Below are 14,102 nucleotides of genomic sequence, written 5' to 3' on the forward strand. Positions count from 1 at the left end.
ACCCATTCATATCTTATAGTCAAAGAGCTATAGATATGCTTTTAGGAAGAGAAAGAGAGAGTGTGTATGAGAGATTGGACAGCCAACCACTAACCCCAACAAAAAAAAAAAAAGTTTTTTTTTAAGCATAGTTAAGCCCATTTGCAAAAGGTGAAAAAAGAGCTAAAAAGGGTATCTTGCTATAAACAAAGAGCATGGTATCACATAAAGCTAGAGACTAGAGAGAGGATTAAGATTAACATGAATATGAATATGATATTACATAGGGATAATTACAAATATAACAATCGGTAAAGTATTAAGTATATAGCATAACGTAAAAGAATTTAAAGACATAACAAAATTTATAATAGTGATAGACTCCATCCTTACGTTTTTAGGAGTCTTAGAGTCTATTAGTGATAGTTTATCACTAATAGCTTTTGCTATCTTTATATTTATTTAAAGATGTTGCTATACACCTAATTATTAGTACTAAAAGTATCATTCATTGTAATTGATCTTATAATATATTTCTATATTTTTTTTTTTTTTTGTCAATTAGTGCATGATTTGCTAAGCTCTTTTTGAATGAAGCGATAAGATTTGAAATCTCTAGTCTATGTGTTCATCTCCATATATTCAAGGCCAAACAACCAATTAGGAGTGGTTGTTCTGTTTGGAATTACAGAATTTGTGCAGCATATTTTTATCCAATTTGACACTAAAAAAATTGTAAAATTTGAAAATGTTTGTTCTTTAATATTGGAGCAAGAATTTTGGATTGAGACAAAAGAGAATATAATCTTCTGTTTTTTTTAACACAATAATTTAGGGTTCAGAACATTTGGTTGATGGGTCATTTCATTTCAATGGCTGTTCAGAAAATTAAAAGGGATCTTCTGGGAGAATAGTTCTAAAACTTTTAACTCAACCCACTATCTATGGTTTTGCCAATAGATTTGTCAACTCTTATAGTGTTTTTCTTAAAAATTATTATTCATTTCTTCTTTTGGAAAATTTAAATTATATCCAATTTACATTTGAAGTAAATAAATAAAGATTAAAGGTTGGACTTTTTTAATTTGGATGTATTCCTCTTGTTTTTTATTGGTACAATTGTAATGTGGGTTGGATTTTCAATTTTGAATTAAAGAATTGAAATTGGGTTTGGGGAAAAGGATTGAAATTTGGAGCATATTCACTAGAATCCCAAGTAAAAAGAATGAAAAAAAAAAAAGGTTTTTTTTCATGGTGTGAGATTGAAAATAAAGTAGCAAAGGAAAAAAATTGAAAAAAAAATGTAAGTCATAAAGATTTGTGATAAAGCACATAGCTTTCTGAATTCAACCCAAAACTTGCTTTTGTATTTTATGGCCTTTTATTTAACCTCAACGACAGAGAAAACAGAAAACACAGGTCAAATCCTCAAGGCTCAAGGGAGCTGTTCTTTCTCTCTCTCTCTCTCTCTATAATTTTCCTCTTGCCATTTCCCCTTTTAGCGGCCATTGAAATGAACAAAGCTAACCAGAAAACTTCTTGCAGTGTTCTTAGTTTTTTCTCTTAACCATGCTTTTTGCTGATATATTCATTCCCTTCTCTTCTTTTTCCTTCTGTTAAAACCCCATTAGACTTGTTTTTCTCTTGGTATTCGTGTTCTTCTCTCAACTTTTACTAAAGCCCGTTTCATCTCTCTCAAAAGGAGGGGATTGGTTTACAGCCATACAAGGGCTTGTTTGAGATCTGGGGTTTGTATTTTCCCTTCTATTTGGGTTTTTTGGCTTGATTTCTATCATTTTGTTTTTGTTCTTCTGGTTGTTTGTTCTCTTTTGTGGGTTTGTGGGGGGTTTTGGGATCTGAAATTGTCAAATGGGTAGTAAATGGAGGAAGATGAAGCTGGCTCTTGGTTTGAATCTTTGTGTTTTTGTTCCAAGAACACTTGAAGACTCTTCCCCTTTGCCTGACTGTGATTCCACTGAAAGGTTTTCAGATGCTGCTTTGCTTTCTCCGGCACATTGGGGTTCCTCTCGCCCTTCTACACCAACCCCATCTTCTCATGGCTTAACTTTCTCTAAAAGTGGCAGCAAATTTTCAAAGGTTTGTTTATTTTCTTTTCTCTGACCTTAAATCTTGCTTCTACACTTAGTTTGATTGGGTTTGTTTCTTTCTGAGCAAAAAGTAAAGTTATAGATCTTGAAGACTTGAACCCTTTTTTCTCACCAATTATTTGTTCTTTACTGATTGGATACTGTGTTTTCTTAGAAATTCCATATGAACTTGAGTAGAGATTTTTCTCTATTTTTTCATCCATCTGTGTTTTTTTGTTGATATGTTTACTGTGGTTGAAGAAACTAAAAAAGGAAAGACAGAGCGGAAGAAGAGATTTTAATTTCCTTCTTTTAGACTAAAAAAGTTTTAGTCTATGGAAGTCAGCTTGTGACTAACTATAGATCAAATATTTACCATTTTCTGATTGTTTGTTTGAGACCCAAATTGGTTCCTTCTTTAAATCCATATAATAAAACTTCATCAAACTCTATCTGGGGATTGAGGACATAGATGTGAAGACAAAAGTGGTGATTTTTGTCCAAAAGGTCAATGGAAATTAATGGAATGTAAACCAAAAGAAGGTTGAATGGAAAATAGCAGTGAAGTGAATTGAAGAGAGACTTTTAAAAGTTTCCATTAGCATTCAATATTTGTACTCCTGGATATTTTTACAGTTGAATGAGGAAAAAGTTCTGCAATTTAGATGAATAAGATATTTTGAAGTAGCGATTTTCACTTAAGTATATTAGAACATAAAGATTGCGGAGATCTATGCTTTAAGAAAACACAAAACAATTACTAGCTATAGTTCTATGATTTTTCTACCAATAGGCTTATGATGTTGACTCATATTAGTTAACTTCTCAGATTCCTATCATTACCGGAATTCATTTTTCATTGCTGCAATTTAGACGGATGTCTTCTTACGAAATCATATCCAGTGTACCTCAGCCTCAGTTATCTAGTTCCTGTATTTTTGCTCTCTTCTATAGGGTGATTGGGACTGACTAGTTAATTCACAAACTTATTTTAAGTTTGTGCTAATTTCATATTTAAGGAGTTATTTAGGAGTGGCTAGAATCCAATATTGCGCATTGATCACAAGCATGGCATAGCTTAACTTTTTGTATAGAAGAGCACAGAATTTGGCTTTCCTTCTCCTGCCAATGGAAAAGGAGAAGTGGTTGGATGCCCTTGTCAACATTTGGTTTTGGTTGCAATTTTCTTCATCTTGTGGTGTTACTTCAATACATCTTTGACCTTCGTTTTGATCTTAATTTTGACTTGTGCAATTCTCTATATCCAATGCAGAAGTTTGGTTTGTTCTCCATTTAGAGAAATTTCCTTTCCGTGGATGATCATCAAATTTAATGTTGAAAACGTTTATGTATTTGATACGTTGCTGCTGCCGAATTCATATTACTGATATCTGTGGTCTTGATATTATTCAGCAGACTTGCTCGATTTGCTTAACGAAGTTGAAACAAGGAGGTGGACTTGCTATATTTACTGCTGAATGCTCACATTCCTTCCATTTTCACTGCGTTGTGTCAAATGTAAAACATGGCAATCAAATATGCCCAGTCTGCAGAGCACAGTGGAAAGAAATTCCCGTGCAAGGTCCCAGTTTGGATCCTCCTCCTGGAAGAGCATCAGTTGGTCCTGCTGGCTGGAATCAAAATAATGCTTTAATGACTGTTGTCCGACGATTACCTCCTCCTCGAAGGGATTTGAGTCGGCGACTCATTGTTCCACTCTGTCAAGCTCCCGAGCCAGGTGTGTTTGATGATGATGAATCCTTAGGTAACCAGACCATTTGTGCTGAAAGTTCTTGCAACAAAAATAGTGCAGACGGTGACTCCACTAAAATAATACAGATGAAAACATATCCAGAGATTTCCGCTGCTCCGAAGTCGAAATCCTATGATGATTTCACCGTACTTGTCCATCTTAAAGCTGCTGCTTCAGTTAGGAGACAAAACTGTACTGGAAATCAAGCTACTTTGCCACAGTTTTCTCGAACTCCTCGTGCACCAGTTGACTTAGTAACGGTTCTCGACATCAGCGGTAGCATGGCAGGTACTAAACTTGCATTGCTAAAACGAGCAATGGGATTTGTGATACAGAATCTTAGCTCCTGTGACAGACTGTCAGTAATTGCCTTCTCCTCAACAGCTCGCCGCCTCTTTCCTCTTCGTCGGATGACTGACACGGGTCGCCAACAGGCCCTGCAGGCTGTCAATTCTTTAGTCGCAAATGGTGGAACCAACATTGCTGAAGGTCTAAGAAAGGGTGCCAAGATCATGGAAGATCGAAGGGAAAAGAATGCAGTTTCGAGCATAATACTGTTGTCAGATGGCCAGGACACATACACGGTCAGTGGTTCGGGAGTTAACCAACCACAACCCAATTATCAGTTACTTCTTCCTCTGTCAATGCATGCTAAGGATGAGTCAGGATTCCAGATTCCGGTTCACTCTTTCGGATTTGGCGCAGATCATGATGCTTCTTCTATGCACTCGATTTCCGAGATATCTGGGGGAACCTTTTCTTTCATCGAGACCGAGGCTGTGATCCAAGATGCATTTGCACAGTGCATCGGGGGTCTCTTAAGCGTGGTGGTGCAGGAGCTGCAAGTTGCAATTGAATGTGTACACGCAAATATCCATCTTGGATCACTAAAAGCTGGAAGTTATCCAAGCCGTCTGATGGTTGGCGGACGCACAGGATTTATCGATGTCGGGGACTTGTATGCTGATGAAGAGAGGGACTTTTTGGTCTCAGTCAATGTCCCTGTAGAGCCTTCCGGCAATTCAACACCACTCCTAAGAGTTAGATGTGTTTACAGGGATCCAATCACCAAACAAACAACGACTTTGGAAAGTGATGAAGTAAGGATAGAAAGGCCCGATATGGGAGGAGAACCAGGGGTCATTTCAGTGGAAGTGGATCGACAATGCAACCGACTCCAAGCAGCGGAGGCAATGGCACAGGCAAGAATTGCAGCAGAACAGGGAGACTTGGCTGGTGCAGTTGCCATACTAGAAAAGTGTAGGATGGTGTTGTCGCAAACCGTCTCTGCTAAATCTCATGACCGATTATGTGTTGCCTTAGATGCCGAGCTCAAGGAAATGCAAGAGAGGATGGCTAGCAGGCATGTATATGAGGCATCGGGAAGAGCATACATTCTTTCAGGACTGAGTTCACATTCTTGGCAAAGAGCAACTGCAAGAGGCGACTCGACGGATAGCTCAAGTCTTGTTCAATCCTATCAAACCCCATCGATGCTAGAGATGCTTACACGATCACAGGCTACGTTTCTGAGTAGCCCAGCAGCTCAGAGGCTTGTGCAGCCATTGTTGTCTTGTGGATCACAACCAAAACCAAGGTAATCAAGAAGTTGAATCCATTTGGGGGTTTTGTCAGTTCTTTTGAACAAGAAGGGCTGAAATGAAGAAGAAAATTTTTGCTGTTGTTTTGATTCCTGAACTGTATTGTACTTGTAAATGAATAAATGGGGAGAAGGGTGAAAGAAGATTTTTGGAAGGAAAAAGAAACAAGGAGAGAAGTAGGTATTAGAGAGTTTAGAGAGCATTCTCTGTTTTTTTTTCATCTCTGTTCTTTTTTTGGGTTTTGGTTTTTCTTTCTTTGGTTAAGCTGGGGTTGGTGTACATAAAGAGAAATGGTTTTTCTCTGTAAGAGAATTGGGTATAAGTGTGTGATTGTGAAAAATCTTGGACAACTCTTCACCTAATATATGGCTTGCCTACTCTCAACTCTTTACATTCCTAATCCACAACCATTAGGGATACCATTGGCTAATTTGGCTTATAACATGTACATAAATGAGTTGGGTTGGATCGGTTAATTATCCTTAGACTCTAAACGAATGTTGAATCGATTGCTTGATTTAAATTAACCCAACTTACCTAAAGCTATCAAAATCAAATCGATTTGACCTATGGTAACTATTAATAATTCATATATTGAAATGCCTTGAATGTGTTATTTGATGCTCCTAAGAAACTTAACATTATAGTTATTTATAACTTTGGATATATGGTTTAGAGGAGAAATTGTCCAAAATAACTTCTTGAAGTCTTGACATTATCAAAATAATACCCTTTTTGAAAAGTCGTTTGAAGGGTTTTTCTCAGGCCAACTCGGGCGAGATTGGGATTGAGATTTAATCAAAATGTTACAACTTCAAATTTGATCAGTCGCGTGAAAGGACAAAAACACCCTTGACCTTTAAGACTAAAGCGTCGTTCTCGGGCCAATTCAGAGGATCATTATTCTTCTTCAAGAGATTTTGGGTTGAAGTTTTGTATGTTAGGATTTATGTCCTAAATCTTGTAATATGTGTATTTTGTAAACAAATTATTAATAAATAATAAGTGTTTATTTAATGAATAAAATATTATGCATTGTTTGCATAATTCAAAATCCAATAAACTAAGATTTGATGTTATTTAATGTAGCTTGAACGGTATATTGTTGACACACAAATGGATCACATTCAAAGAATAACCTGAAAGAACTATAGTATATGGATAAAGTTGGATACCTTATCATAGTAATACTATGGATACACCCACTTTGTAAATGTTACTATAGTTTTAAGTATTACAAACGATTTGATCCAAATCGTTCATGTGATGACATGCAAGGGAGGTATCCTATATAGTGAATCTGTATAAGATTGGACCATGAAATAAAGTTGGATACCTTATCATAGTAATACTATGGATACACCCACTTTGTAAATGTTACTATAGTTTTAAGTACTACAAACGATTTGATCCAAATCGTTCATGTGATGACATGCAAGGGAGGTATCCTATATAGTGAATCTGTATAAGATTGGACCATGAAATAAAGTTGGATACCTTATCATAGTAATACTATGGATACACCCACTTTGTAAATGTTACTATAGTTTTAAGTATTACAAACGATTTGATCCAAATCGTTCATGTGATGACATGCAAGGGAGGTATCCTATATAGTGAATCTGTATAAGATTGGACCATGAAATATAATTTCTCTTTATAATACCGTTTATTGAAGAGTTTTACATTTCAAACGATAACCATGTAACTCGATCTTAATCCTGAATGAGTTATGAACTTTTGTTTATGAGGGTTGTTCTTTGATTCAAGTTATTGAAGACGATTGATTCAGGTTCTCGTATTGCCTTTGAGATCCCATTTGAATTTTGGATGATCTCGCCACCCTTGGTTATAAGTTTGCCTGTGGGGGTTGTACTTCCTTTGGAAATCTTTTATTGCATTCATTTGATGTTGACCTTATGGGCAAGCTTCGGAAGCATGCCCAACCATACCACATGCTCCACACTTTTTACTTTGGGGGAATCCTCCTTGAGCAACCTGAGTAAAAAGGGAAACTAGATTAGATACTTGACTTCTCAACTCACTAACCTCTTTAGCCTGAACATCATATTCAAGAGTCTTTGATCCAAAATTCTGTGAATTCTCTGCCATGGTTGACATTAGCTCACTAGCTTCAGTAGGTATTTTGTCAGCTAGAGCTCCACTGACAACTGCATCAATGTTGCTCTTCTCAGATGGAAGCAATCCTGAATAGAAATATTGGATAAAGTATTAGTTAGAAATTTGATGATGGGGAAAGGAAGTACAAAGTTGCTTATAGCTTTCCCAATACTCATATAAGGACTCTCCTACCAATTACTTTATACCATATATTTCTTTTCTAATATTATTAGCCTTAGATGTAGGGAAAAACTTTTCTAAAAACTTTTTCTTAAGACTATTCCACATGGTAATCAATCCAACCAGCAAGTAGTACAACCAATCCTTGGCCACATCCTTCAAGGAGAAGGGAAAGACCCTAAGATTAAGTTGTTCTTGCATTACCCCGTGTGGGCACATACCATCATATACAAAATGGAATTATTTCATGTCTTTGTGTGGGTCCTCACCTGGATTACCTTAGAAAGTAGGTAAAAGATGAACTAAACCGAGTTTCAATTTAAAAGGTACTGTAATCTCCGGATATACTATACATAATGGTTGTTAAGTGTAATCTAGTTCGACAAGCTCTCTTAATGTTTGCTCCCTTACTTCACCCATAGTGTTTGTTTGTATTGGTTCCTCTTCTTGACTCGATTCTTCAAATTCTCCTTCTTCTCTTCTTGTTCTTTCCTTTTGTAGTCTCCTTTCCTCACGGTCGATATCTACAACAAAATCACAGAGCACAATCCGAGAGGAGGGGGGTCATGCACAAAAGGATAGTTCAATCAAACTAACTATTTTTGTTTTTATAAAAAAAGAATTCAAAGATTCTTAAAGGCTAATTGCACGGTTTCCCGGCAGCGGCGCCAATTTGATCGGTACAAAATAGACGTCGTTAATTCTATCCTACCCAAGTAAATGAAATTTATAATGCTCAACAACTACTAAAACTAACATGTTATTAAAGTGGAAGTAGGAGGTCGATCCCAAGGGAACCTCTATTAATTGGCCAAAAATAACTTTTGAATTCAAAAAGATAGTAATTGGAGGGTTGTTTGTAAAGAAACTAAAAGCTAACTAAAATTAAGATAAAGGAAAATTGTAAAACAAACTTACTATTTTTATTAGAAGAGAACTGATTGAAAAAGATTCTTGGGAATTCTTGTTACTAGGTTTAATCCTATCATTGTTCTTGAATAATTACTTGAAAACTCAACATCCCATAATCCAATAAAGAAAAACCCTTAAAGACCCATATAGCTAAATAACATGAATCACATTAGTTAGCCTTAATCTAAGTAAAAAGCCACTTCCATATAGCATTTATCATGTTCTTTTCTTAGATTGTTTTAAAGACATAGGTTATCATGATTATGACATTCAAGAAACACATTACAGTAAGTTTCAAGAAAGATTGAATGAATGTTCTAATTAAGAATTTCGAGAGTTAAATTCGGAAAAAGTCCTAATTAACACAAGAAAACTTAATTTTGTAACCTATCTCACCATTATGCAGTAGTGCCAAGCAAAAATTACATACAAGAATTCAATGGAATCAAAGCGTCAATTATCCTCCATGAATTTTTATTCAAATTCAGCCCAAGAACATTCAAAAATGAAAACAATTCAAGAAAATCTACAAAAAGAACTCAAGAATTAAACCTAGAATTAAGAATTCCCAAGAAATAGAATTACCTAACCATAAAAATGAGAAATCTTGAAGGAATCCTTGAAAGTATAATGAATTCCATGAAGCAATTCAATAAGGAATTGTAAAATTTGCAAGAAATCTCTCAATACACACACAAATTTGGGTAATTTTCTCTCTAATTTCGATCTAACCTCTCTCTAAAGAAAAAAAATATTTTTTCTCTCGTTCTCCTCTACTGAAAATCAAACAACTGAATTTATATCTGCAGGTGAAGTGTCGCGATGCCAAGGCTAGCGTGGCAATGCTAAATCGTAAAAAGGCCAAAAAGCGTTCGACTAAGGTCTTGACACTGCGCTGATGCTTAGTTATGCAAGGTGTGCGCACGGACGATTCTGTCAATCTCCAGAGCGTTGTGACTTTGGGTGAAGCGTTGCGATGCTGCCCTATTTTGCAGTAAATGGGTACATTCTATCTTCAAGCGTCGAACTAGCGTCAATCTTAGTGTTGTGAAGAGCGTTGTGACGCTCCAACTAGTATTTAATGATAGAAAATAAAAAGCATATAAAATAATCCCAAGATTTTCTATTAATTTGATTCAATCCTCTTTTCTGTGCTAACTTTTATTTATTCTTCTCTGTTTGGTTTTTAATTTATTTTGTAACCAAAATCAAGAATCATCAAAACCCCTTTTTACTTGGAATTCATTAATTGTTCTAAGTTAATTCGACGGTCTCCCTTTGGATTTGACCTCAATCTTACCACTTTGTTACGTTTGTAGTATAAGTCTTGGATCGGTGAAAATAAATTATCTTTGCTCGGGCCAGGAGCGGTCACGACACGCTAGTCTTAGAGTTCGAACAAAATTGGCGCCGTTGCCGAGGAGACTTGTCAATTAGCCTAGATTTTTTTTTGAATTCCTTATAATATATATAAAAAAAAAGTGTTTAAGTTCCCTTTGGTTTAATGACCCGCTCCTCTAGGAGTGCATATTTTGTTTTCTTTGCAGATATTGACCAGGAAGATAAGAGAATCCGAAGGAGACGTAGAGGAGAGATCCCAGAAGAAGAACATCCAGGAATTGTTGACAACACAACCATAGGAGAGGCGGTTTGTGAGAAAACCTTGAGGGAGCTGGCAGAACTCGACATGGACCAGCAACCCCTGTGCATCATATTTCCACCTACCACGGTGCCATTCGAACTCAAACCAGGGCTAATTAATTTATTGCCAACCTTCAGAGGGCATGTAGGGGAGAACCCTCACAAAAACATCAAGGACTTCTATATGGTTTGTGTAAGTATGAGACCCCATGGAGTCACAGGAGAGCAACTAAACCTTAGGGCATTTCATTTTTCACTACAGGATGACACCAAAGATTGGTTATACTACTTGGCTCTAGGGTCAATTACAACTTGGAATGAATGGAAAAAGAAATTTCTTGAGAATTTTTTCCCAGCTTGTAGAGCCAATTCCATAAGAAAGGACATTTATGGCATTAAACAGTTTGTGGGTGAATCTTTATCTGAGTATTGGGAGCGTTATAAACGTTTATGTGTTAGTTTCCCTCATCACCAGATTTCTGACCAATCATTGATTCAATACTTCTATAGTGGCTTGCTTACCAATGACAGGAACTCAATCGACTTGGTAGTTGGAGGTGCTCTTGTTGACAAAACACCTAGGGAGGCCCAGGAATTAATATCATGCGTGGTGGAGAATAGCCAAAATTTTGGCACCAAGGCCACCGAATCTGTTTTGATTGGTAATTTTGAAGTTAAAGAATTAAAAGCTCAACTTTCTAACTTAACTTCTCTTGTGACGCAGTTGGCCCAAGGAGGAGTTGCTCAAGTCAAGGCTTGTGGAGCCTGCGGAGTACTAGGGCACGCTTGTAAAGCATGTCCTTAAGCACAAGTCAATGCAGTTGGGGTTACCAAAGGAAGTACGACCCATATGGCCCGGTATACAAACTAGGATGGCGTGACCACCCTAATCTAAAATGGGGAGGTCGAGGCCAAAGACAAGGGCATGGAAATTCTAAGCAACTGTTGTCGTCTTCCTCAGGTATGTCTTTGGAAGACATTATGACAATTTTGGCTGATAATTCCCATAAATTTCAACAGGGAATTCAGCAGCTGCAAAAAGACTCCCTCTAGCTATCAAAGGACATAAAGGCCTATCAGCAAGAAACCAGGGGGAACATAGCCAATCTAGGGACTCAAGTCAGACCAGTTGCCTGTTGTAGTAAGTCGAATAGAAACCAAGGGTTCAGGGAAGTTGCTTGCACAATTGAACCATGCCAACGTTAGTGCCATCACACTGAGGAGTGGCAAGGAACTTCCATCAGAGATCCTATCACCACCTGGTAAGACCAATAAAGAAACTGAGAACAGTGAGGGTAAATTTGGAACACCATCATCCACTCCCAAGGTAAGTAATCCTCCTTCACGTGCCGTTGAACCTTAGGAATAAGGCTCCATTTCCTAGCAGAAAAACAAGACCAAAACAGGAACTGAGGGACGAGGAGTTGATTGAAATGTTAAAAAAGGTTCAGATAAACATTCCTTTCTTGAATGCAATCCAGCAGATCCTCAGGTATGCTAAATTCCTAAAGGAGCTGTACACCAAAAAGAGGATAGGTAAGGATAAAGAAAAGGTATTAGTAAGTAAGAATGTATCGACTTTCCTGAAACATAATATTCTTGGAAAATGTCAAGACCTAGGTATGTTCACCTTGCCCTACATAATTGGTAATAGAGTCATCCGACATGCCATGTTAGATTTAGGAGCCTCTATTAATGTCATGCCTTATCATGTTTATGAGGATTTGAAAATGAATGATTTGCAAAAAACTGCTGTATGCATCCAACTAGCTAATACTCGATGCTTGATGGAATACTTGATGATATTTCATGAAATACTCGATGCATGATGCAATACTTGATGGTACTCGATAATATTTCATGAAATACTCGATGCACGATGCCATACACGATGGTACTCGATGCATTCACTCGATGATATTTCATGAAATACTTGCTGCTCGATGCATGATGCCCTACTCGATGGTCGATGGCGTCTATTCGATGGTATTTTGTGAAATATTTGATGTTCGATGATGCTTGTTGTCATACTCGATGCAAACTGGCATACTCGATGCTAGTTGCTTGCTGATAATCGATGGGTTTTCTCTTGGTTCAAGGTGGTTTGAGCGGTCTAGAACCTTTTTGAAGTCAGTTTTCTTGATTTTTGTAATAGCTAGGCCTTTGTTTGCTTGGAAATGCCAAAACTAAAAACCATATCAGTCTTATGTTTAATTATTTATACATTTGATGTATGTTATACTTAAATAAATTTTGTATATGCATAAAGTATGCCATGTAGAATTAAAAATTCTACCATATGAAGCATGTTACATACATTAAAGTATGTTATAAAATTGTTATAATGTATAGTATGCATGTATAAGGTTTCAATTGTTTTAATATAAAGGTTATATTAAAAGTTGACTGCCTTTGATGTATGTTATGGATGTTTAGCATGTCTATTTTTGTAAGTTGTTATAAAATTGAATTAGACATTAAAATCTATAACAAAGATAAAAAGCATGCTTACTTAGGTTAACAACTTGTTTTAATAGTTAAAATAGGTGTTTATCTTAGATTACAAACTCAATCAGTTCACAATCATGTCTAAGGCTGGGGGTACTTAAGTTGACAGTTTATGTAACACCTCCTACCTGGAGATTATGACTGAAATAACGAGAATTGATAACTAGTTTTATGAGCAACGTGAGCGGTGTGAGGTTTAAAATTAGTTTTAACCTAGAAATCGTAAGTTAAATCCAAATATAAACGTTATACTTGGATAATAAACACATAGACTTAATTTTAAAATTAGTCGTAACAAACCTACGTTAAAGAATACCAAAACTTTAGAATACTTCAGTGGGAGATTAACAGTATATATGATATATCGTTTTTAACTCTCACATCCTCAAGAGTTCACACCGTGAGATCCATGCTCAGCTCCGTGTTGATTTTACCTTGACTACTCCATTCGAAAAGTGTCTGCTGAAGGAACTTTAAAACTAGAGGACCTGTGAGCGAAAGCAGATCGTTTTAAACTCTATTGTGAATAAACTCAAACATTTACAATCATACAGAAACAATTATGCATTAAAGACTAAATTATAGCATGCTCCGAAGTAAATACAAAGGATGAGAGAAACAATACCTTGGAAGAACCCTTTCTTCAAGTATTTCCCTCGATTAGTCACGAACACAACGATCAACTCGAACTTGATCTTCCTCGAACACCAGCAGCGAGTATAACTCAATCCTCGAATAGAACAAGACACCACCAAAAAATTACCTTGATATTCTTGGTATGAGAATCCAGGAGTTGTGGGCTCTGTATGATTTTGGATAGAGGAAAGTAGGAATGGAGGAGGAAGAGACGATCGAGTATTGGACAGAAGGATCGTATAGCTAATGGAAGTCTATCACATAGACTCGATGCTCGATTGTGTAGTAAATGAGTACTATCGTATAGTGAACTTGATGCTATCGTTTAGTCTCTCGATTAGTTATCTGATAACTTGTGTGTCGTGGTCTTGAGAATTTTGAAATCATATTTCTTTTTATCTCACAGTTAGCCATAAAACCATCTAAAACCACCCACTAAGGTAGTTATTTGGAAAAAGAAATATAAATTATATTATAATTAATAAATTATAAATAAATACAATAACTAACTTATCATATTATATTTATAACCTTTAGTTTTAATATTGCATCATATGCAACATACAAAACACAACTCTTTTTCTATTTTATGACATTTAATATAAATCATATTTATATTAATTCATCCAATCAAATAATGTATCAAATACATTATATCAACTATATCACATATAATTAAATTAA

The 14,102-nt window shown here is 36.1% G+C and overlaps 2 protein-coding genes across 3 annotated transcripts; one reads left to right on the forward strand and one right to left on the reverse strand.

Annotated features, from left to right (window-relative positions):
- The first annotated feature begins 1,091 nt into the window (after positions 1 to 1,091).
- On the forward strand, positions 1,092 to 5,804 carry LOC120075463 (E3 ubiquitin-protein ligase WAV3-like). 2 transcript variants are annotated; one of them, XM_039028877.2, is made up of 2 exons: positions 1,092 to 2,076; positions 3,480 to 5,804. In XM_039028877.2, exons 1-2 carry the CDS (start codon positions 1,849 to 1,851, stop codon positions 5,418 to 5,420), a joined length of 2,169 nt encoding a protein of 722 aa, XP_038884805.1. In that variant the 5' UTR covers positions 1,092 to 1,848; the 3' UTR covers positions 5,421 to 5,804. The 2 variants fall into 2 exon arrangements, with proteins under 2 accessions (XP_038884805.1, XP_038884806.1); XM_039028878.2 differs by having other exon boundaries at positions 1,379 to 2,076; positions 3,483 to 5,804.
- Positions 5,805 to 7,337: 1,533 nt separating this feature from the next.
- Positions 7,338 to 7,922, reverse strand: LOC150036654 (uncharacterized). The gene is made up of 3 exons (XM_090313199.1): positions 7,748 to 7,922; positions 7,470 to 7,627; positions 7,338 to 7,418 (listed from the first exon to the last, which is right to left on the reverse strand). Exons 1-3 carry the CDS (start codon positions 7,920 to 7,922, stop codon positions 7,338 to 7,340), a joined length of 414 nt encoding a protein of 137 aa, XP_090169325.1.
- Positions 7,923 to 14,102: the final 6,180 nt, after the last annotated feature.

This window comes from Benincasa hispida, chromosome 4 (assembly GCF_027475165.1).
Source record: "Benincasa hispida cultivar pf3 chromosome 4, pf3_genome.v1.1, whole genome shotgun sequence".
In the NCBI taxonomy this organism is placed as follows: Eukaryota; Viridiplantae; Streptophyta; class Magnoliopsida; order Cucurbitales; family Cucurbitaceae; genus Benincasa; species Benincasa hispida.